The sequence below is a fragment of the Marmota flaviventris genome, chromosome 13 (assembly GCF_047511675.1).
Source record: "Marmota flaviventris isolate mMarFla1 chromosome 13, mMarFla1.hap1, whole genome shotgun sequence".
Taxonomy (NCBI): Eukaryota; Metazoa; Chordata; class Mammalia; order Rodentia; family Sciuridae; genus Marmota; species Marmota flaviventris.
In genome coordinates this window covers 90695566-90718699 of record NC_092510.1, presented here as the reverse complement: position 1 = coordinate 90718699, position 23134 = coordinate 90695566, and the positions used below count along the sequence as shown (strand labels likewise).

General features: G+C 35.0%; 1 protein-coding gene across 1 annotated transcript in view; it reads left to right on the top strand.

The window, feature by feature from the left end:
- Megf9 (multiple EGF like domains 9) overlaps nt 1-23134 on the top strand; it is a 101980-nt gene extending 78846 nt beyond the window's left edge. Inside the window, exons 3-6 of the mRNA XM_027945276.2 lie at nt 1688-1827; nt 11664-11807; nt 16077-16346; nt 18463-23134. Of these exons, the coding sequence (XP_027801077.2) occupies nt 1688-1827; nt 11664-11807; nt 16077-16346; nt 18463-18914 (1006 nt within the window). The 3' untranslated portion in view covers nt 18915-23134. The remainder of the gene's footprint in view (nt 1-1687; nt 1828-11663; nt 11808-16076; nt 16347-18462) is intronic.

Here is a 23134-nt window from a genome sequence, read left to right as displayed (position 1 = left end):
TATTTATTGAACATTTGTATTTATTAAATGCCTCAACAAACCAGGCATTATCTTTTATATTCTTTCTGAGGGTATACCAAGATGGCTCATACAAGGTCCTTGGACTAAGGAAATTTACTTAATAAGGTGTAATAACAGTTTGTTACAGTACTTGATCCCTATACTTATGCTAGGTCTTTTTAAAATTTTTTACTTGAGATGAACACAATATCTTTATTTATTTTTATGTGGTTCTGAGTATTGAACCCAGTGCCTCACACTTGCGTGGGAAGCACTCTACCACTGAGCCCCAGACCCAGTCCTTAAGCTAGGTCTTAATGATAAGAAAACTGCATAATATGCCCATTTCCTCATGGCTTTTACAATCTAACTAATCTAAATAAGACAGCATAGTGTAAGAATATAGAGCAAATCACATTAGGATCAAAATGTCCGACATGGAGAATATATAGTCAGGAAGCTGAAAGATCCCTATGGACCAGTTAGAGAAAAGTTTCATGGAAAGCCGAGAAAATTTTAGAGGTAAAGAGGAAGAGAGACATTATATTAGGAATGATTGTGAAAGAAACAAAAATACCAAGAAATATTGGAAAGAATTTTTTTTTTGGTACTGGGATTGAACCTAGGGAACTTAACCACTGAGCCATATATATCCCTTGCCTTTTCTACTTATTGATTTATTTTATTTTGAGACAGGATCTTGTGAAGTTGCTCAGGGACTCTCTAAGCTACTGAGACTGGCTTTGAACTTGTGATTCTCCTGGAACTACAGGTGTGCATCAGTGCACCCAGCTAGAAAGAAAATTTGACTGAAATTGGTGATATATTAGATATGAGTGGATGATCATAAAGAGCATGGAATAGAATTAGAGGAATTGAAAAGGACACCAAAGATTTAGATTTTAATGATTGGAAAGAAATGGTGTTCTTGTTATAATGGATATGTAAGAAAATATTTAAGTAGGAGTAGATGGAATACTAAATAAAATATTTCTTACTTTAGGTGCTTTGTCCTTTTTTTTGATTGGTAATCTAAAATTTTTATATAGACTAAATAAAACAATAGAAGTCTCCCTTCTAGTCACATTTACTTAATTGTGAATTCCACTTTAATTACTAGAACTACTATTTAAATATATCCTATGCCTCAAATAGAGAATTATGTCAAGTTTGTAGTATCTAAAGGGATATTAGTTGACATATTCACTAAGATCTTGGTCTCAATATTTTTGAGCTAGAAGCATGGTGAGGTTTAGGTGGCATTTCTTCTTTCCCCCAGACTGGGATGGAGACTAATAAAACTGTGGGATAATCCAGAAAAGAAATACAGTAGTCATACAAGTTCTGGTCCCTAGCACTTACTAAACAAAGATTTGTAAGCATGGAGAACTTCAATTTTTCCACTGAATCCTTTATCATTTTTTAAAGCTATGCAAGTAGGTAGGATTCATTGTTACACATGATTAGTTATTAGTAACATATTGTATTTATATAATCATGAAGTTTTTCAATTTCCAATGTAAAATAAAAATCACTCTTACAGCAAATAGAATCTAGTTGAAACTCTTTGCTACATTAAGATCATCTGTATTAAAAGAAAAAAAAAAGATCATCTGTATTGAGATACTAGATGATAAAACTTTCAAACCACTTTACTTTTGTTCATTGTCTTTGCTTCTATTTGCAGTTCTGGGAATTGCCAGTGCAGAGTGGGTGTCACCGGCCCTACATGTAACCAATGCCAAGATGGATATTATGGCTTTAGTGAGAATGGCTGCTTACCCTGTCAATGCAATAATCGATCTGCCAGTTGTGATTCTCTCACAGGTACATATTTTCCTTAATTTTGTCATATAATTATTTCATTTTTTAAATTTTGAAATATTTCAGTGTATGTTGATTCTTCTCAAATTGTTAATAAAGGTCTTTTCTTTTCTAAGTAGGATATAATAGGTCACAGCAAACCAAACTCTTTTATAACATCTTGGAGAAAATATATTAATTTCAAAAATTATATTGATTGGAGAGCTATTGAAGCAAGGAAAGCTACATGAACTAAAATTCCAGAAATGACAGAACACTTTGAAACTCTTCCTAAGTAAGCCGATCACCAGATACTGTGTGAAAATCCAGTGTAAATGAATTGACCACAAGGTGCCATGATACCAAAGAAAGATGTGGACAAGTCTAAGATTTCGGAGTGTAATTTATTGGAGACTTACTGACAGAAGCAGAGTCGGGGTGGCAGCAAGACTGGTGGATACCTGAAAATTGGGTCAGAGGGTAGAAGCTTACATAGTAGTCAGGACGAAATTAACTTCATCTAAGCTGGAATGTACCTGGTTTATCTTAAGCTAGCATCAAAGATGTCAGGCACATTCCCTGTGTTGATGGTGCCAGGATCCAGTTGTAAAACTCCACGTACTCCTCTAATGGCTTTGTATATCTGTAGTGTGCTAGGATACCATGCAAGGAAACAAGCTATGGTTACTCAGGAACAGTCATGGCAGTTATGACTGAAGATGGCTGCAGTCAGATCAAGCTGGATCCCTATACTAGGCATTTTCTTTCTTTCTTTCTTTTTTTTTTAAACAAAGAAACCTGTCCATTTTATTTTATTTATTTATTTTTAATATTTATTTTTCAGTTTTCGGTGGACTCAACATCTTTATTTTATGTGGTGCTGAGAATCGAACCCAGTGCCTGTGCATGCCAGGCGAGCGCGCTACCACTTGAGCCACCTCCCCAGCCCTAGGCATTTTCTTTCCAGGAAACATTTGCTGATTCTGGGTATAGACTAGGAAGATAGATTTGGTCTAAGCAAAGTCTTTCTCCTTGAGGAAAGTTACAAGAAGTACATTAGGCAATCATTTGGGGCTTGTATGCTGGTTGGAAATTAGAGGGACCCTAAACAAAAGGCTAGTTTTCCCACAGAACATTAGCTGACTATGCAGGAGATGGAAGGCTGGGCTATAAGATAGAAAGTAATATCAGTTTTGTGTTAAGGAGACAAGATCCTTTTAGTAATGTCAGTTTTGTGTTAAGGAGACAAAATCCTTTTAGTAGACAGGCATGGTGGTGCATACCTGTAATCCCAGCTACTTGGAAGGCTGAGGCAAGAGGATAGCAACTACAATATATGACCATCTCTTTCTTAAAACATTGCCAGACTGAAGATGCATGGGACCTAGGCTCAAACCAACAAAGGTCAGTACTAAACCTTTTAGGGCTAAGGAGATGAAGGACTGCTATAGTCTTGGTCAAAAGGGCCAGGACAAACAAAGTGATGAACCAGAGGTGAAATGACTCATGCTAAAACTCCATTCATTTTCAACCCACTTTAATTTCTGATTGAATTGTGGTGATCCTTTCTTTATGTTTGCCTAACAGAGGAAAGAAGGACCCTTTGGTTCTTTTATACCATGTTTGGCATCTGATAAAAAAGTACTAGAGAATGTAGAGACAGGAAAATGTGACTAAAATAAAGATAAAATACAAATAATGGAAGAGGAACCATAAATAATCCAGATTTAGAGTTACCATACAAAAACTTTAAAATAACTAAAATTAATATTTATGAATACAGAAGATACGTTAGAAAAAATGGGTGTAAACGAGTAAAATTTCAATTCAGTATTACACTCTGTTTAAAAAAAAAAAAATCAAATGCCAGGTGCGGTATTACATACCTGTAATCCCAGCAGCCCGGGAGGCTGAGGCAGGAGTATGGTGAGTTGAGTTAAAAGTCAGCCCGAGCAGTGGCAAGGTGCTAAGCAACTCACTGAGACCCTGTCTCTAAATAAAATTCAAATAGGGCTGGGGATGTGGCTCAGTGGTTGAGTGCACCTGAATATAATCCCCAGTATCATCTCCCCTGCAAAATCAAATGGACAATCTAGAACTGAAAAATAAAATATCTGAAATTAATCTCTCATTGCATGTGTTTAAATGCAGATTGTACACAGTGAAGACAGGTTTGTAGGCCCAAATGCAGTGCAATTAAAAACACCCAAACTGAGGTATTTAGAGAAAATATAATGAAAAGAACAAAGCAGAAAAGACATGTGGGACACAGCCAAAAGGTCTAACAAAATAGTGGGAGACCCAGAAATGGAGGAAAGAGATGTTGCATCAAAGCAGAATCTGAAAATATGACCAAGAATTTTCCAAACAGATGAAAGACATCAGCCCACAGATTCAGAAAGCTCAGCAAACCCTACACAGTATAAAAACAAAGAAAACCACATTTAGGCAAACTTAGTCACTGTTAAAAACTAAAGACAATTAACTTCTGATTTTCAATTTTCCTAGATGTAAGGATTAGAAGCACTTTCTTAAAAATATTTTTACTACCAACCAAAAAATCAGAGCACACTAATCTGACAAGTACTACAATTATTTTGATGAGAACAGAGTAGCAAAATGTTTGAAATTGAAAATACCATGGAAAAAGCTCTTTTGAAAGCTCATTCTTAATTCTAATCCTGTACTCTCTAGTGAAGCATATGTAAGGAAATTGATTTAGAAGAAATTGTGCTATATTTTTTTTCTTTTTATATGATGTTCCCTGTCTACTTGCCAGTAATGTCTTGTGCTGTTCTTTTTCTTTTCTCTGTGATGCAGGCACACTGGCTTTTATTTCTAAAACAATCTGTTTTCCCTTGTCCCAGAGTTCTTATACATGATCTTTCCTCTGACTAGAATGATTGTTCTGATCTGCCTCTACCTGGGCCCCCTTTCCTTATTAAGTCATAATCCTCCTTCAGGTCTTCAATGAAAGGTCACTTTATTAGAAGGCAATTCCTGATGCTCTCTGCTAAATGAAAACTTCCCTATTGTATATTCTCATATATACTTATTCTTTATTTTCTTAGCACTTATCACAATTTTTTATTATATATTTATTATTTGTGGTTGTGAGTTGCATATGACTCACTGCATTCTTAAATTCCAAGAGGGCAAGAACAATATCAGTTTTGTTCCACATTCTACATGCAATCTCTAGCATGGTTCTTGACATAGTTAAGTACTCACTGAATGTTTGTTGAATAGTGAACAAATAAGTAGCAAAACCTACACAGGAAGAGATGAGATTCAATAGTGGGTAACAATAGGAGTGCTTCATCAATTTTGCTTGCTCCGTAGATATTTGACAATAGCAGAAAGCAGTGTACATTGCTGGTTCTCGCTTTTATTTGTCCTTGCAGCAATGAAGCAGCTTTCTTTACTGTTAAGTAAATGCCAACCTGTGCTTGCTCTGAAAATAATTGAAGGCAAAAGAAATCCTTTTCATGGTTGATTTCTAAAAGCAGTTCGTAATAAGAGAAATAAATGGTTTCCCTTTTGGAAATATAATGAAAGAGGAATCCAACATGAAAGAGTGCAAATACTTGATCTAAAACTGCAAGCTTTGTATAAAATGAGTCTTTCTTTTTACCTCAAATTGGATTTGTTGAAAAAACAGCACTGTGATACAGCTGCCCTCTGGTGGCCATTTACTATATTTCACAGTCCTTAATCCTACTCTACCCTTACAACTTCAGATTGAAGGGACTATCCAAGTGCTTTTTGTGGTAAAATGTAGTGGGAACATTATGGGTAGCAATTTGACGTAGATATCAGAAATCTTAAAAAATACTTCTTTGATCTAGTAATTTTGCTTCCAGGAATCTATTTTGAGAATTATCTTCCTGATAGGTTGTTGTGAAGATGAAATGCAATACATTTGTACAGCCCTAATAGAATGCCAGGTTTATCATAAGCAATCAGTAAACAGTGACTGTTGTTATGTTATAATTAAAATATTGTCAAGAATCTGGGTGCTGTGGCTCATGCCTGTAATCCCAGCAGCTTGGGGGGCTGAGGCAAGAGGATCATGAGTTCAAAGCCAGCCTTGGCAAAAAAAAAAAAAAAAAAAGCTCTAAGCAATTCAGTGAGACCTGTCTCTAAATAAAGTACAAAATAGACTTGGGGATGTGTCTCAGTGGTCAAATGTCCCTAAGTTGAACCCCCGGTACTCCTAAAAAATATTGTCAAGAATAATATGTAGCAACATGAGAAAGTAAAAGAAGCAGGTTATAAAACGACATGTACTATATATAATTAGACTATTTAAATAACAAACCACAAATCTCTATAAACAAAGAAAGATTTCAAAGAAAATATTTAAAACCTGAATGAGAGATTTCTTTGGTTGGCTGTTTTTCCACTCCTGTGTTTTTCTGATTTTTCTTTATTGGTCATATTTTTCTTAAAATGGAAGTGGGAGAGGGTCTATGTAATTTTTTAACCTAGAACTTTGTGTTTACATAGTACACTTCTTTTAAAGTGCCTCCATGTATTCATAGCGTCCCATGTGAGTAATGATCTGGGCAGCTTCACCGAGTCAACTGTCTCTTTCTCTTCCATGATGTTCTTCACTTCAGGCTATCATACTTTTCCTGGTTTTCTCCTGATGTAACTAGCTTTTCCTTTCCGATCAGCTTTGCTAGATCTTCTCTAAGCACTATAATGCTTCAGAGCTTGACAAATTTGTCCTTCTCCATTTATACTTTCTCCCTACTGATCTCATTCAGTTCCCTGGATTCAATTTAAATTAGATATATAATTCTTATATATAGATTTACGTTTCTCCCTTGATACCCACACTTAAATATCCAACAGACCACTTCACTTGAATGCTTTAATTGGTATTATAAACCTAACACATCTAAAATAACTGTTTCAATTGCCCTGAAATCTAAGCCTGATCTGCATCTTAGTAACTGGTGTCATTTACTCCATTGCTCAGTTCCAAAACCTGGGAGTCATATTTGATTACTGTCTTTTTTACTGCAAAAATCCATTCTATCAGTGAGTTTTGTCAGCATCAGAATACACTAAGTCCTTCTGCTGTTCTTGACCTTTGTTCTGTCACTCTTGTCCAAGCCACTATCATCTTTGAACTACATTGACATTCTCATATCTAGCCTTTCTGCCTCCTGTCTGTTTCCCTGTCCCCCCACCCTTAATTGCCCATGACCCAGTCTCTATGTAACAATTAGAATGATCTTTTTAAAATGTAAAATAAGACCATAACATTCCCATGCTTAAGCCTTCTAATGGCCATCCCTCTTGGAATAAAATTCAAACTTCTTTCCATGGTCTACTTGATTTAAAATATAATTTTTTAGCCTTATCCTCTTTCTAACCTTATCTCCTGTTACTCTCTTACTTATTAGGCCATTCTGGCCTTCTTTCGGTTTGACAGGTTTAAGTTTGCCTTCTGTCCTATAGAGAGGATCAGACATTTCTTGCCATAACAAAAATACATTGCTGAATTTCTGACAGGCTTATGTATAAACTATGAAATAGTAAAATTAAAAAAAAAGAAATAAGGAAAAGGCTTTTTACAGGTGACAATTTATGTTTTCAAAGTTTTGTCTTTAAATTTAGTTGGAAAAGAGCCCTACATTCCTTTCTTTGACCAATTATTTTCTTGGTTACCCCTACCAAATTTTTGAGATGCTTAGCCAAGGAATGTGAAATCACTTTAGGAAACATTCATTATTATTCCTCATTCTTATTTTCCTCCTCCTCCCCCTTTTCTTCCTTCACCTCTGATTCCTCCTCATCCTCCTCTTCCTTCTTCCCCTTCTTTCCTCCTCTTGGCCCTCCCCCTCCCTTTCTTCTTCAACCAAACTTTGACCATCTTTCAGCAAAGAAAATGTGCATTTTAAGGCAGTATCATTACATATAGGGGTGGGTTCTATGTGGAGCAAAATGAACAACATTAAACTTCAGCATATTTTTATGTCATTTATCATAAAAAAATATCTTCAACATTTAGATTTAAAGGAAACTTAGATCACATCTAGTTCAGCTTTCTTAATTAATAGATGAGGAAAGTGAGATGTAAAAAGAAAACATTATATACTATAGAATAGTCTTTCACCTTTGAATTATTAAGATTACATTAAATCATTAGCCAAAGAGTTATCCCATTTTACAGATTAGAAGAGTGAAACTCAGAGAAGCTGTTTGTTTCAGATCACATAGCTGGTGAAAGGATCAGATGGGATTAGAACTCAGATCTACCTTAAATTTCATATTATATTTCTTATGCTACATTGTCTCTTGGAGGAGTTGTAAGCTATTTTAAAAAGCTACAGTGGAGGGGCTGGGATTGTGGCTTAGCAGTAGAGAATGCTTGCCTAGCTCCTGCAAAGGCGCTGGGTTCGATCCTCAGCACCACATAAAAATAAATAAATAAAAATAAAGGTATTGTGCCCAACAACAACAACAATATATATGCTACAATGGAGGTAGAAAAGGAGCTTATTAGGTATGGAAAATGACAAACACCAAAAGTAGTGAGACTTGGGAAAAGGAGTGAGAAAGCCATACATTGAAAGCATTGATCCTTTCCCAATATATTCTTTCCTGGTGATAAAACAAACCTTGAGGAAGAGGTGTCCATCAAACATGGAAAGGCAGTCTCTGGGAAGAGGCTGAAGCATTAATCCTTATATAAACAAATCCTTTCCAGATACCAACCACTGACCCCAGGCCCTCCATTAGGTCCAATACGATATATCCCAGAAACTGACCACTGACCCTAGACTCCCTCCCATTTTGCCCCATAAAACAGACCCCAAGTTCCTAAGCACTAAAACTGACCCCTTCACTGATTCATAGAACAAACTCCAAATTCCTGGGTGCCCAAAGAAAATTGATAATCTCGCTAGACCATCTCTCAGAATAACCTATATAAGCCCAGGCCCTTTCTTTGTTCAGGGGCTCATTTTTCACCAGGAAAGTGCGTCCCACCATAGTGTCATTTCGTCCCTGCATCCCCTGCTCCTGTGTGAAACTTTGTTCCTGAATAAAGCGCTGAGCTGATTTGTGAGGTTTGCCTCTGTCCCCGTCTTTTTGTGCTAACAGAGCTATTATTTTTTAATCTACAACCTTATGTTCAAATTATAAAAGCAAATTTGCATTATTAGTTTCTATTACATGTGTATTTTAAAGGTTATGATTTTTGTTTTATAAAAATTAATCACCTTCAAGTTTCTATATGAGATGTTTTTGAGTTCTTGCAACATTTACTTATTTATATGTTATATATTTGTGACCATATTGATTTTTCTAATGAGAAAAAATTAAGAAAATAAAAACAAAACGACACATGTATTTGAGACAATTTGAAAATCAGAGACAGGAAAACCACTGAAAGGACAGTTGCCCCTCATAACTGTTATAAATGTTCCAGTGTAATGATGTCTGGTCTGTCTTTAATAATTTTCTTTTTCCATATCTGTACTCCAGGTGCATGGTGTCTTTAAAACAATAAAAATGTGAAGGATATTTAAGAATTGATGATTTTTACTCTTAACATTTGCTTTCATTTTACTTTTAAGATAGCATACTTATTGTTTAGGGCTTTTGGGTTTTTGTTGTTGTTGTTGTTGTTTGTTTGTTGGCTTTTATTTTGTTTTAAAGTAAAAGTAAATTAAGTAAATGACTTAAGATAGTGAAATTATATTGCAACAGTTTCAAAGACTTGTGGTCTTATCTAGAATGGTAGAAAGCACCAAAATAATAAGCATGTGGGCCCAGTAGCTTTGTAGGAACAAAGTATTCAAAGTATATACATATAAAATAAGAATAGCAACGTGGCCTTTTCTTTCATACAAAAAGAGCTTATTGTTGAATTATATTTTACCCCAAATGTCCAAATTTTGTTACAGAACTGTTTAACTCTTTTGAGGTATTTTTATATTATATTAAAGTTTAAAGTTTAGCACTTTGTCAAAATTTTTTCTCTTAGAATTTCTTTTCATTGAACATATTTAATACAAGGAGATCAGGTAGACAGATTTTGCATAAAATGCAGGTTTTGGCTTTTGTAATCTGTACAACACTTTGACATTTCAGATTCTTTCATTTTATAGAGCCAAATCCACATTTCCTAGAATGTATTTTTTAATTGTTTTTTTTTTTTTTTTTAATTGTCACAACGTATAAGACTAAAGAGGGATCAGGACATAAAAAGGCCTGGAAGGAAACTAATACTTACGGTGCTTATTGCTTTATTAGTTATATGCTGTTTCATTCTATATGTGAAAAATATCATTAACACTAATGGGTCTTTAAAAATTATATGATTTAAAGTGATAATATTTACATCAAGGTTCAACTTAAATCACAGGTAAAACTTAAATCACAGATTTCTTTCCCAGTAAGTTGGTGAAGTTAGGGGGACTTCTGTAATCACCTAAGAATTGAGATTTGACATGCATATTAATAACATTTTGGGGGCTTTTCAAATATTGTTCCAGTGATTAGGCCATTTTATTTCATAGCTTCATTCTCTTATCTTTTTTTTTTTTAATATTTATTTATTTATTTATTTTTAGTTTTCGGCGGACACAACATCTTTGTTTGTATGTGGTGCTGAGGATCGAACCCGGGCCGCATGCATGCCAGGCGAGCGCGCTACCGCTTGAGCCACATCCCAGCCCCCATTCTCTTATCTTTTTAAAATAAATATTTCACTAGTAAGAAAAAGAAAACAAATCAGACTATGAACAGTATTAGTATTGAACTGTTTTAGCTCATCTTGTAAAATGCCATCATCTTCCTAGATTTCTTTGTAAAATTTACTAACTTATTTCTGAGGTAGTAGTTCTAAGTGTTCTTTTGAATATATGTGGCCTGCAAAGAAGGGAATGTGTGTTATACTGCACTTTCTTGTCCCTGTTTTCAGTTGCTATGTTGCTTTAGTGTCTGTACAGCAACCTTACTAATAGAGTACCAAAGGAGCAGTATTATAAAACTTCACTCATCTATGGAGCATTTGCCTAACATGTGAGAGTCCCTGGTTTCAATCCCCAGCACTGCCAAACAATTAAATATAAATAAAAACCTATGAAAAATAATATGACAAACACCAATGTTCCCATACCCAAAATTCATAAATATTAACATTTTAGCATTTTGTTTCATATTTACACATATATGTATATATGATTATATATTCAAAATAGGAGATTTCAAATAAAGTTGAGGTCTTCTTTGTTTTGCTCCTTTGTCCCATTTTTCTCTCTCCCTTGGCAGAAACAAGCACAGCATAAAATTCTGCATTCTCTTTACCTCTTTCTGTATACCTTTTAAATTTTTACCACATATGTTGTATGTATCAATCTGGCTTAGCAGTATTATGTAGCCATTTGCTTAGTTATTGCTTAGTGTGGTTTAAAAATTTTTTTAAAATAAGTATTCTCCTTCTGTATGTATTATTCTACAATTTCCTTTTAAAATCAGTATTGTTTTTAAGATATTTACATGTTCATGCATCTAGGTGTAGTTCACTTATTTAACTATAGTATCCAAACTATGAAAATGCCACAGTTTTATCTGTTAATTGATATTTAGATTGTTTTTATTTTTCTTTGCACATAGCTGGCCTCCTTTTAGTATGCATTCATTTGACCAATGGGAATATTGTGACTCTAATCATGTACCCATTCTTTCCCTCTGGGGGACACTGAACTCATAGACATGGCTAGAACAGAAATAACATGGTTAATTCTTACAGTCTTTTTGTTGCAGGCATGGTTTTTGAAAATTGTTATGTTTTCAGTGTAAATCTTTAACTCTTAAAAATAATTTGTTTCTTTTAGGTGCTTGTTTAAACTGCCAGGAAAACAGCAAAGGGGTTCACTGTGAAGAATGCAAAGAAGGATTTTATCAGAGTCCTGATGCCACTAAAGAATGTCTTCGGTGTCCTTGTTCAGCAGTGACATCTACAGGCATTTGCACTATAAGTAAGTCTTCATTTCAGAGAAAAATCCTCCCCCAAATTCTTTATTAATAATTATTAATTGCATCGATGAATCAAGTTCTGGATATATAGGTGGAAGGAAGTTATAAAAGCAGCAAAATTTTCCTTTTTAGGAATTTACAATCTAACTCAAATATATATGTGAAATGATACTTAAAATATCTAAAAACCGTCACAATTAGTTAATACAGGAACTGAGCAACTTTTGCTCACCTATTTGAAGGTACAATTACTAATTAGTTCTTCCAAGGTGCTTAATAATGTGGGCTGATTATGTTTATACAGTTATTTACAAATACAGTTAATGCCATATATTCCTGGTGTATTAATTATCAATTGCTTTATAACCAATTACCCTAAGATTTAGTGCTTTAAAACAATAAATATTCATTATTTCCCATATTTTCTGTTATGAGTTTGAGAGCAGCCTAGCTGGACAAACCTGGTTAGGTTCTTCCTTCCTTTCTTCTTCCCCAGCCTTTCTTTTAAAATTGCAGCTTTATTGAGATATAATTTGCATTCCATACAATTTATTCAACATGTAAAGTTAAATGTTTTTTAATGTATATTCACAATGTTGTGCAACCATCATCACAGTCATTTTTGGAACACAGTCATCACCTCTTCCCATCAAAAATCTCAAAAAATAAAACAAACAATTCTATAACCATTAGCAATCATTCTCATTTCCTCTAGCCTTAGGCAACCACTAACCTATTTTTCTTCTTTGTGGATTTGCCCATTCTGAACGTTTTATATAAATGGAATCTACAATATGCGGCCTTTTGTATTTGGCTTCTTTTACATGGGGTATTTTCAAAGTTCATTCATGTTGCAACATATACTGGCACTTCATTCCTTTTGTTTGACAAATATTATGCCATTCTATGGATATACACATCATGCTTATCCATTCATCAGTTGATGGACATGTGGGTTGTTTCTGTTTTCTGTCCATTACAAATAATACTGTTGTGAACATTTGTTTTTGTGTGTACAAGTGTCTCCATTTCTCTTTGGTATATAACCAGGAGTGGAATTGCTGGATCATATAGTAGCTTAACTTTGTTTAACTCTGTGAGGAATTATCAGATTATTTTCCAAAGTGAGTACACCATTTTACATTCTCTTTTTCCCCAATACTCTATGAGAGTTCTAAGTTCTCCACACCCTCACCAAAACTTAATATTGTCTTTTTATAATTATAGCCATCCTAGTGGATGGGAAATGTTATTATATTGTGGCTTTAATTTGCACTTTTCTTATAACTGTGTGCCTACTGACCATTTGCATATTTTCCTTAGAGAAATATCTATTTATCTTTTGTTCATGTTGAAATTGGATTGTTTATCTTTTTATTATTGAGTTAAAAGAGTTTTAGATACAAGTCCCTTATGAGATATGGTTTATAGGGGCTGAGGACAGCATGGGGGAGACCACTTGCCTAGCATTCCAAGGCCCTGGGCTTAAACATAAGCACTGAAAAAAAAAATGTTAAAAAAGAAAGATGTATGAGGGCTGGGTTTGCTCAGTGGTATTGCGCTTACCTAGCACGTGTGAAGCACTAGGTTCGATTCTCAGCACCACATAAAACAAATAAATAAAATAAAGGTATTGTGTCCATCTACAACTAAAAATAATTTTTTAAAGATGTATGATTTGTAGATATTTTATTTTATCCTATGATTTAATTTTTTTTTTTGCTTTCTTGATGATATTCTTTTTAGCACAAAAATTTTTAATTTCAAGAAAATCCAATTTATTTAACTTTTTCTGTCATTGTTTGTGTTGGCCTGAGATTTCTCATGCGGTTATAATCAAGATGTTATCCAGGGCTGTAGTCAGTGATCTGAAAGCTTAAGTGGGACTGTAGTATCTGCTTTTAAGTTGGCTTACTCATGTAGCTTGCCAGAGGCAAAAGTCTCCTATTATTCACCATGTGGACCTCTTTATAGAGTTACTTAAATGTTTTTACAGCATGACAGCTGGCTTTCCCTAAGAGTGAATGATCCAAGAGAACAAGATGGAAGCTGCAATGCATTTTGTAATTTAGTCTCTGAAACAGAGATTGGTTTCATATGTCTATCCTATCAAGTGTGGGAGGGTACTACACAAGAGTGTGAATTGTAGGCAGGGAGCACTAGGTGCCATTTTGAAAATTAGCTGCCATACCTGGTAATGGGAACTGGCACATTTACTCCTCTTCTCATAGAAAGGTCATATAGATACTTTCACTGATTCCAAAATAGTAATTGAGCACCTGGTACATGCTTGTCATCATATTAGACAAGGGATACCAAGATCTAAAAAGTGAAATATGGTCCTTGTTATAAAAGATTTGGCCGTCTAGTAGAGAGGAAGGCACATAGATATAGCATGAAAAGTAGCAAATGTATTTATAGAATATAATGGGACACAAAAGGAAGGGTATTCCATTGAACATGGGAATGAATATTAGGAAATTTTTTATAAAAGGTTATACATTTAGGTAACATACCTTATTAATTATTATTATTTGTGTAAGTATATAGTAACCCCTTTAGGATAAATTAGGACTGTTATAGAGTTAGAAATATGAAAATATTATGTATTAGCACCTAGACCTGCATCAATCATATCAGAATTCTACAGTGGTTTTCTTATTTTTATAAGCATATTGATGTGTTACAGGTGTCAAGAATTTAAGATTTTAGAACTTTATAGGAATTATAAATAAGAATTTAAGTTATATTGGTCCTTGGCTCATATAGAGTAACTTTCCTTTTGAACACAGAACTTTACTTATGATAGTTGCTTTTTAAATGATTGTTGAATAGCTGACTAAATTTACTTTCTTTTGAAAGATGGTGCCTTACAAAAGCAATATGCTTGAAATTCTCTGTGCCTTTTCCAGGTACAGAGGATTTCTGTCCATAAAGACAAATCATATAGAAATCATGTCTATATTTTTAACCATTTTATCTTCATTCCTAATGTTTGGTTAATGTTAATAATACATGTGGAGTGAATATAAAGGGACATAGCCATAACTCAGACAGAGAGTAGTCAGATGTAGATTTAATAAGAGTTTAGAGGGGAGAGGATAACTTCCTACTGGGACTATAGAAAAATCTTCATGAAGCAGGTAACATTTGAACTGGGCCTTGAAGAATGAGGATTGGGACATCTAGAAATGTATTTATGTAGAGTTGAGTGGGAAATCAAAGAAAAAAGCTGAATAGGGACCTGACCAGTCCAATTTGACCTGCATGTATGTGTTCCAGAACATATATTGTACTCACACTATGGACTAAGGGTAGGACAGCCAATTCAGATAGTTTCATGCTTTCAGAACTCACTGTTTCTAATGGAGAAACTAACATACAAACAAATGCAGTGCAGTATTATGGGGAAGATCATAGAGAATATAAAGTGTCCCATCGTTAAAGAGACACCTTAGTAAGTAGTGGCAGTAATCTAGGTGAGAAACGATGAAGGCCTAAACTAAGATCCCTTAGTGGATTTGGCGAGAGATATAAGTAGATTGGAAAGATTTTAATGAGGCGTGATTGATGTGAATTAATAACTGCTTGTAGGAGTTGGGGAGGAAGACTGAGGAAAGATGATGTAAGTTGGTACCATTCACTGAACATTGGAAGAATATAGGACTCAGGAAGGGAAGATGTCAAGGACAATAATTTATATTAAGTTTGAAATGTTTGTGGATCCAGCCATACAAGTTAGTATATTGTTTGGAATTTTAGACAGAGAAATGGACTATAAATACACATTTTGGAATTGTCATTCATGTGAGTGGATGCGCTCACCTGGGAGAATGAACAGGGTGACAAGTGAAAAAGACCAAAATTAGAGGTATGGGAATATACCAGAATTTAAGTAGGGAAGAGATGGAAGAAATGTTCATTAAAGCAATAATTTCTCCAATTTTTCATGTCTAAAAAGAGAAGGAATGAAAAAAAACTGGGCATTTTTCAGAACAGCTACCATCACAATTATTTGGACTCCCAACTTAAGGATTTTTCTTTCACCTTCTCATTCTACCTGAATAGGTTCTCAGGACAGTCCCATCTTTTCTATGTTAAGCTGGAAAACTAGTAAATAAATTAGATTGGTAAGTTGATTCCGCATATCTCTTAATGTTGAAAAGAAATAGTAAGGAGGATTTTATAAATATATTTGAGGACTAAAAGTTATTTTGTATTTTTAATTATAGCTTGAGATTTTATTAAATTAATTTGATGTTCTCTTTTAGAATCGAATGAATTGGGACCTAAATGTGTCCAGTGTAAAGATGGTTATACAGGCCCGAACTGCAATACATGTGAAAATGGCTATTACAATTCTGACAGCATTTGTACACCATGCCAGTGTCATGGTCATGTGGATCCAGATAAAAGTCCAAAGATTTGCAAGCCCGAGAGTGGTGAATGCATCAACTGCCTCCACAACACCACTGGGTTTTGGTGTGAGAACTGCCTAGAAGGTTATGTTCGAGACCTCGAGAGAAATTGCATCAAGAAAGGTAAAACTTCACCTAAGATTATATTTTTAATATCTAAGCCTAGCACTGAAAATTTCAAAACCTCTACCTTTAGCTTTAAAACCGTCCAATCTCACCAGAGGAATTTTTGGAAATAGAATTTTATAGATATTTGCCTACAGAGGTTTCCTTCTCTTCCTGCTTCTCTCCTGATGTTCCAAAGTCAACTCCAGAAATTTGAGAACCAAGACAAAGTCATTGCGACAGTGAGACCAAGTGTTCTCACATTTTCCCTTCATCTACTTTTATTTTCATGTTAATAATTTTAAAGTCCTATCGTTCCTTTTATCCTTTCCTTCCTTTTATTCTCATCACTTTCAGCGATCATCAAAGGTCTTTTCAAGTAGGGTCCTATCATCTGGTTAGAAATTCCAGCTAAGAATAGAGTTTATTTCAACATCTGTCCAAATTTTGGGCTTAAGTTATTCCATGTGTGATGGGAGAAATAGTATTAATATTTCTTTAGGTTTTTTTTTTAAGTTATTCACATGGCAGAATATTTCTTATAGGGAATTTCAGTAAAGATTTAGAAACAATTAATGATTATAAATTCATGATGAGCTAGGGATATTTGGAGATTATTAGGACACTGAGCGATTAGACCATGTTCTACAATCCAATCTACTATTCTAACAGATGCTGAATACTAGGTTGACACGCACTTGGTCTGTGGCAGGTACAAATTTTCTGCCATTTTCTTGATATCCTTATACTTTTGTGATCAAGGCTGAAGGACTCAGATTGAACCCTATCACTGGAGACCTTGTCACTCAATTCTCTTTTCCATTTGGGAGGCAGACCTTGTTCATACCTTATCCATACCAAGGAATACCTAATTAGTGGATAGGAGTTTTTTGGTGTTTTTATTTTAAGTTATTAAGTAATATAAGCTTTGCCCCTTTTCAGATAAATTTATCTGGCTGACTTATGGTAATGAATAATAATAACACCAACAATAATAATTTTAGTAAGTATCTATGTGCCAAGTACTGTAAGCATTAACTGTGATAGTGCTGTATAGGGCATTATCTCATTTGATTCTGCCCAAGAATTCTGTAAAGTGACATTCTTACTCTCGTTTAACAGGTGAGAAACCGAGGTTTTAAAAAAGATTGTCCTATCAGGCTGGGGTTGTAGCTCAAGGGTAGAATGCTGGCTGGCCTAGCAGGTATGAGGTCCTGGGTTCAATCCCAGCATCACAAAAAAAAAAAAAAAAAATAAAAGAAAGAAAGAAAGAAAAAGAAAAGAAACAAAATTGACTTATCTATAGCAACATAATTTTGTTTGAGTCCAAAGCCTTGGATCCTTCCACTAAGCTGTGCTGCACTAGTACAAAGTCTAGTACCTTAATTATAAAATAGCTATAAGCTACACAAAGGAAGAATTACCACACCTGGAATCAAAGGAAGCTTGTTTTTTCTGTTGGAGGACATCAAATTTGAGCACTTAAATTGTGTTTTTCAGGTGTATTTAAAGGAAATATTTGTTTCAGGAAATTTTACCTTCCTCATGAAATGCCATCAGACATGTTGGGCTTATAAGTCAAATGATTGCTATCTATCTCTGTCACTTTTAACCATGTGATTTAGAACTCAGTAGTGGCATCTTTACTGCCTTTACAGGAATTTATAGGATTCTATCCATAAGTGAAGAAGGATAGAAAACTCCAACATTGGGGCTGGGATTGTGGCTCAGAGGTAAATCGCTTATCTAGCACATGCGAGGCCCTGGGTTCGATCCTCAGCACCACATAAAAATAAATAAACAAAATTAAAGTATTGTGTCCAACTACTTCTAAAAAATAAATACTAAAAAAAAAAAAAAGAAAGAAAACTCCAACATTGGAATTTTCTCAAAGATTTTAATAGAGATATTACACATATTGGAGAATAGCCAGGAATGTAACAAGTTAGCTTCCCAGACTCTGATTCTTATCACTGTATTTCTTTAAAAATTATTTTTAACTTGCATTATCTTAAAGCAAAGTACCATGTCAACATCCCACATCCACTTCCACTCCCATGTGTATTTCTTTTATTGTTTCTTGAAACTAGATAATTTTGTCTTTTACATTTCATTCTCTGTTTTTTATTTTCAGAAGTTATTGTTCCAACACCTGAAGGTTCTACCATTTTGGTTTCCAATGCCTCTTTGACCACATCAGTGCCCACCCCTGTTATAAATAGTACATTTACCCCCACAACCCTGCAGACTATCTTTTCAGTAAGCTCTTCTGAAAATAGCACTTCAGCTTTAGCTGATGTATCATGGACTCAATTTAACATCATCATTTTGACAGTCATCATCATTGTGGTGGTGCTGCTAATGGGATTTGTCGGGGCTGTATATATGTACCGCGAGTACCAAAACCGGAAACTCAATGCCCCCTTTTGGACCATCGAGCTGAAAGAAGATAATATCAGTTTTAGCAGCTACCACGACAGCATTCCCAATGCAGATGTGTCGGGACTGTTGGAAGACGATGGCAATGAAGTGGCTCCCAATGGGCAGCTGACCCTGACGACACCCATGCGTAACTACAAAGCCTAAGGAGCTGGATTGTTAAACTACAATGCTTACTAAAACAGCATCAGCCCTTGAGCCAGACAAAGCCTGGGTAGAGTTTGCTGAGAAAGCAAAGGCAAATAGTGCATCTGAAATTTGCAGGTACAAATCTGTAATGCGCTTAGCCTATCTATTGCTTTTAGTATTGCCATGAAGATCTGAAGCATTGATTCATTAAGGACCTGAAGTAAAGTATATTTTTGTACCAAACCACATGGGAGTATGGAAAGGCTGAACCCCATAGTGCAGCCCAAATCCTCTTTGACCTCCAAATAGACTGTTGGGGAAGTGTTCGCCTCGCCAACAGTAACAGGGGATGATGGTTGGGAAGGGAGGAAAGGACTGCTAGAAGACTTCATCTCCATTCCTGAAACATATTTTTTTTTAAAGGAGGGCCAGGGATTATTTTGATTTTACTCTCCTAAAAGACATCATTGAGGAAAAGATGGTGTCTATGCTGTATCACAATAAACAATCTTGATTGTTTCTAGAATAAAGGCAGAAAAGTCCCAAGAAGATCTTTAGAAGGGCTTGATTTTTTTCCTCCCAGGATTCTCACTCAATGATGAGATTAAAGCACAGGATGAGCTTCTAATGGTAGAGAACAGAAGGCAGCATTGGGGGAGCAGGAAGCTGATGGTCCTCCTCAGGGGCTCTGTGTAAATGATAAATTGTCTAAAAATAGGAATATTCCTGCCTCTAGAGAAATAAGGTGTACATAGTTAATGTAGCATATCTGGTCAACATTGTATTTGTATCTATTTGTAAAAAAAATTCATGTCATATTTTATCATCTAGAATTTATTTGTACAGCAGTTAATGGCACTGTAAAAAGAAAATATGGGTATTGGTTAAAAAACTGTAAAATAGATGGCAATATTGCTAGAGCTGGGACTCTGGTGAGCATTAGTCATTTTTAGTCCCTCTTTGGACATTGTTGAAATTTATAAGAGGTTGAATGTGTCTAATCTTTCTTTCCTTTCTCAACCTAAAAGTAGAGTTATATGCTCTTTGACCTACTATAGATTCAAGCAATAGATTTTGAAGTCAATAAATGTTAAGCTGGGACACAGGCTACATTCTCCAAAACACTCACCTAATTAGACACTAGCCATTCTATATGTTTTACATAGATTAATATAAAACATTCTCATTGAAATATTTTTTCCTGAATGTAAAAGTTAGTCTTCCAAAGGATAGAAATATTTGATTTTCAAAAGAAAAGCCATCATCTCACTTGGGATCCCTGGTTTTAATGCCTGTGAACTATTTATATCTTCCACTCAAAAAAACAAAACAAAAAAACTCTTATAATTGAACATAGCCCATCACTCATTTGCCCTCTCTTTGCAGTGCTATAGTTCTTCCATAATCTTATTGTCTGGTTAGAGGGTAGCTCTGTAGTTGAATTTTTTTTTAAACTCCTGGAGGCCAACTACTGTTGCTCTCATTTATTATGATATTGACAGATTGTGGATTAAGCAAGCTAAGAAAGGTGACCAGAAGTCAAATACAGATATTTATCAGGAGGAACAGCAAACAATGAGACAGAAAAAAATGAAGACTTCTTAGACCTAGGAAATCTAAGTTGACCCCTTTGACTAACTTTCTAAGATAAAACCCTAGAATTTGTTACCTTTTATAGGAGACCCCTACAATGTTCTCAGGGTTTGGAAATGATGTTCTAGAGGATAGGTAGGCATAGAATCTGCTTCTGGTAACCTGAGGATATTCTGCATATTTGACCATTGATCACAAGAGTAGACATTATATTATATTAAAGTTATTTCATATTTCTATTGATCTTTGTAGTTTACAAAGCACTTTTCCATGTGTGTGCCCTTTGTTCCTACCATAGCCCCTGAGAAAGTAATCATTCTACCCACGTTTAAATGAGGAGACTGAGGCACAGAGGGGCTGAATGTCTTATTCAAGGATCCTCAATGTGTGTCATTATTAGGCTTGGAATGAAGACTTCCAACTCTGAAGCACATGTTCTTTCAACTATACATTGATGCAAAAATTTGCCTAGCCACACACATAAGAAGGCTGGGAGGAAGAGTCCTATTGTGGATGTTTCTAATTTTTTGTCATTACCAGGTACAATGCAGAGCCATAGATCTAGGAAGGACTCTAGAAAGAACACAGGAAGATTACTATCTGAAGTCAACATTAGTGATAAGAAAACAAAACTGCCATTTCTGCTTCATTTAGGTGATCTACTCCCTTCAAGCAGGGAGGGGAAGCTTGGTTTCCTCAGAAGTTGCTGCATAAGTGTAGAGGTTGTGTCCTGAAATTCTAAGGAATTATGTAAAGTGACATACCTGCCTTTCTCTGATACCCCACCTCCTGCCAAAGGAAGTCAGGATTGAGGCTGGTGAAAAATAAATGTGTTAAACAGAAGTTAATCCAATAAAGAAAGAAAGAGTGTCTGTTGGAGTCTAAGAGCCAAAACTAACCAGTTAGGATTCTGGCCACATATAGATTCCTTGAAACAGACCTTAAAAGATATTGCAAAAAATTGAATCACAATGTTTATCTTGTTAGCAACTCTTAGATCATGTTCATAGTTTTTCACAAAGGAAAAATATTAAGGCCTTAATATGTGTTTTAAATAATTTTCTTTAGTGACCTGCATTTTTGCTTGTGGAAATAATTTTGCTCCAAAATACAAATCAATCATGAGTTGTTTTACCACTGAAGTCAGACTAGGAAGTTGGTAAGAAATGAAGCACTGCACACTGTTGCTTCCTCTGAAGGCATCCCCGCGAACTCTGGCATCCAGCAATGGGATCCCAGCAGTCCTTTAGAAGAATAAAAATTCTAGGGATTAGGAATGAGCTGTTTTATTTCAACAAGATAATACCAACGTTGAAATGGCAGAGGCTATTAAGTGATACTTTTATCTTCATTAATTCATTTTAATAAGCCCTTATGCATTTCTGATAGTTAGATACTTTAGGTAGTATTGTTAAGTATGTCTTCATCCTCCCTTACTTCCCCCTCCCTCCACTCTACCTCCCAGGGCTCTCTTATTAATGGAATTTCTTCAACTATAGGAAAAAAGTGATAATTAAAAAAAAACTCATATTTATCCTGAGGTCCCATGGACCCAGTGTTTAACTTTTCCCAGTGAGATCTGGATTTTTAAGAGATAAGAACAAATCAGATATATGGAATGGGAAGAGAGAGATTTTTGAACAGGGTTTGTATCAGCCTCGAATTATATGGCTACTGTCCAGCTTTAATAGTCCCAGGATAATTGACCATCAGAGAAGTACTCACTGACTTCCTAGTTGATTTTGGTCAGCTGACTGTCTTCAAGATATTTAGCCCTTCTTGTGCTATTGTGGAAATGAGGAGCTAAAGCAACAGTACTTATTTTTGGAAGATTTAATTAGAACTGGGTTATTACATCATTGGTCCTACACTTTTTGGTAAATATAACACCACCTGTAATTAGTATCTACTGGTTCTCCTATTTTGGGTTATGTGGTTAGGAGTTGAATTTCCTCATCTCAAAGAAAGCTCTCTTGCAAAGTGTTCAGAGAAGTTAGAGCTAAGAAAGTCTTCCTGGCCTCATCCACAAAGAACCTTTGGTTTCTTTTGATCTTGAGAGTAAGGAGTTTGGGAGCTAAAATGGGTTTGATGTGTGCTGGGAGTCAGGAAAGGTTAACATATATTTCTCTTCAATCCTGAGCCAGTCACTATGCCAAGGGGAAAAGCAGGAAGAACACACTGATTCATCTGAAGAAGTCAAACAGGATCAAATGGACTATAAAGGTTATGAATCATTAAAACATCGGTGGTTGAATGATGCTTTTTCCAAAGCAATGGGGAATCCTTCTTGTTACTTATGCATATGCAATAACTAAAGCAGCAGGCCTAGAATGTGAGCCCAGGGCCTCAGATTCAAATTAGTCCAAAAGCAAAATGAATTTAAGTCAAGTTTTAATGCTAGGCACAAGCACTCTGTAACAAGTTAAATTTCATCCCAAGTAATTAGGGAATGTTTCTGAAACATTAAACTTGTATTTATGTCACTACAATTCTAACACAAATTTTAAAAACATGTTTCACTCATGTGCTGTACTAGGCTTCATGATGCATTTCTAAATTTGTGTATGATTTGAATATATGAAAGAATTTATACAAGAGTGTTATTTAAAATTATTAATAAATGTATATAATTTGTACCTATTGTA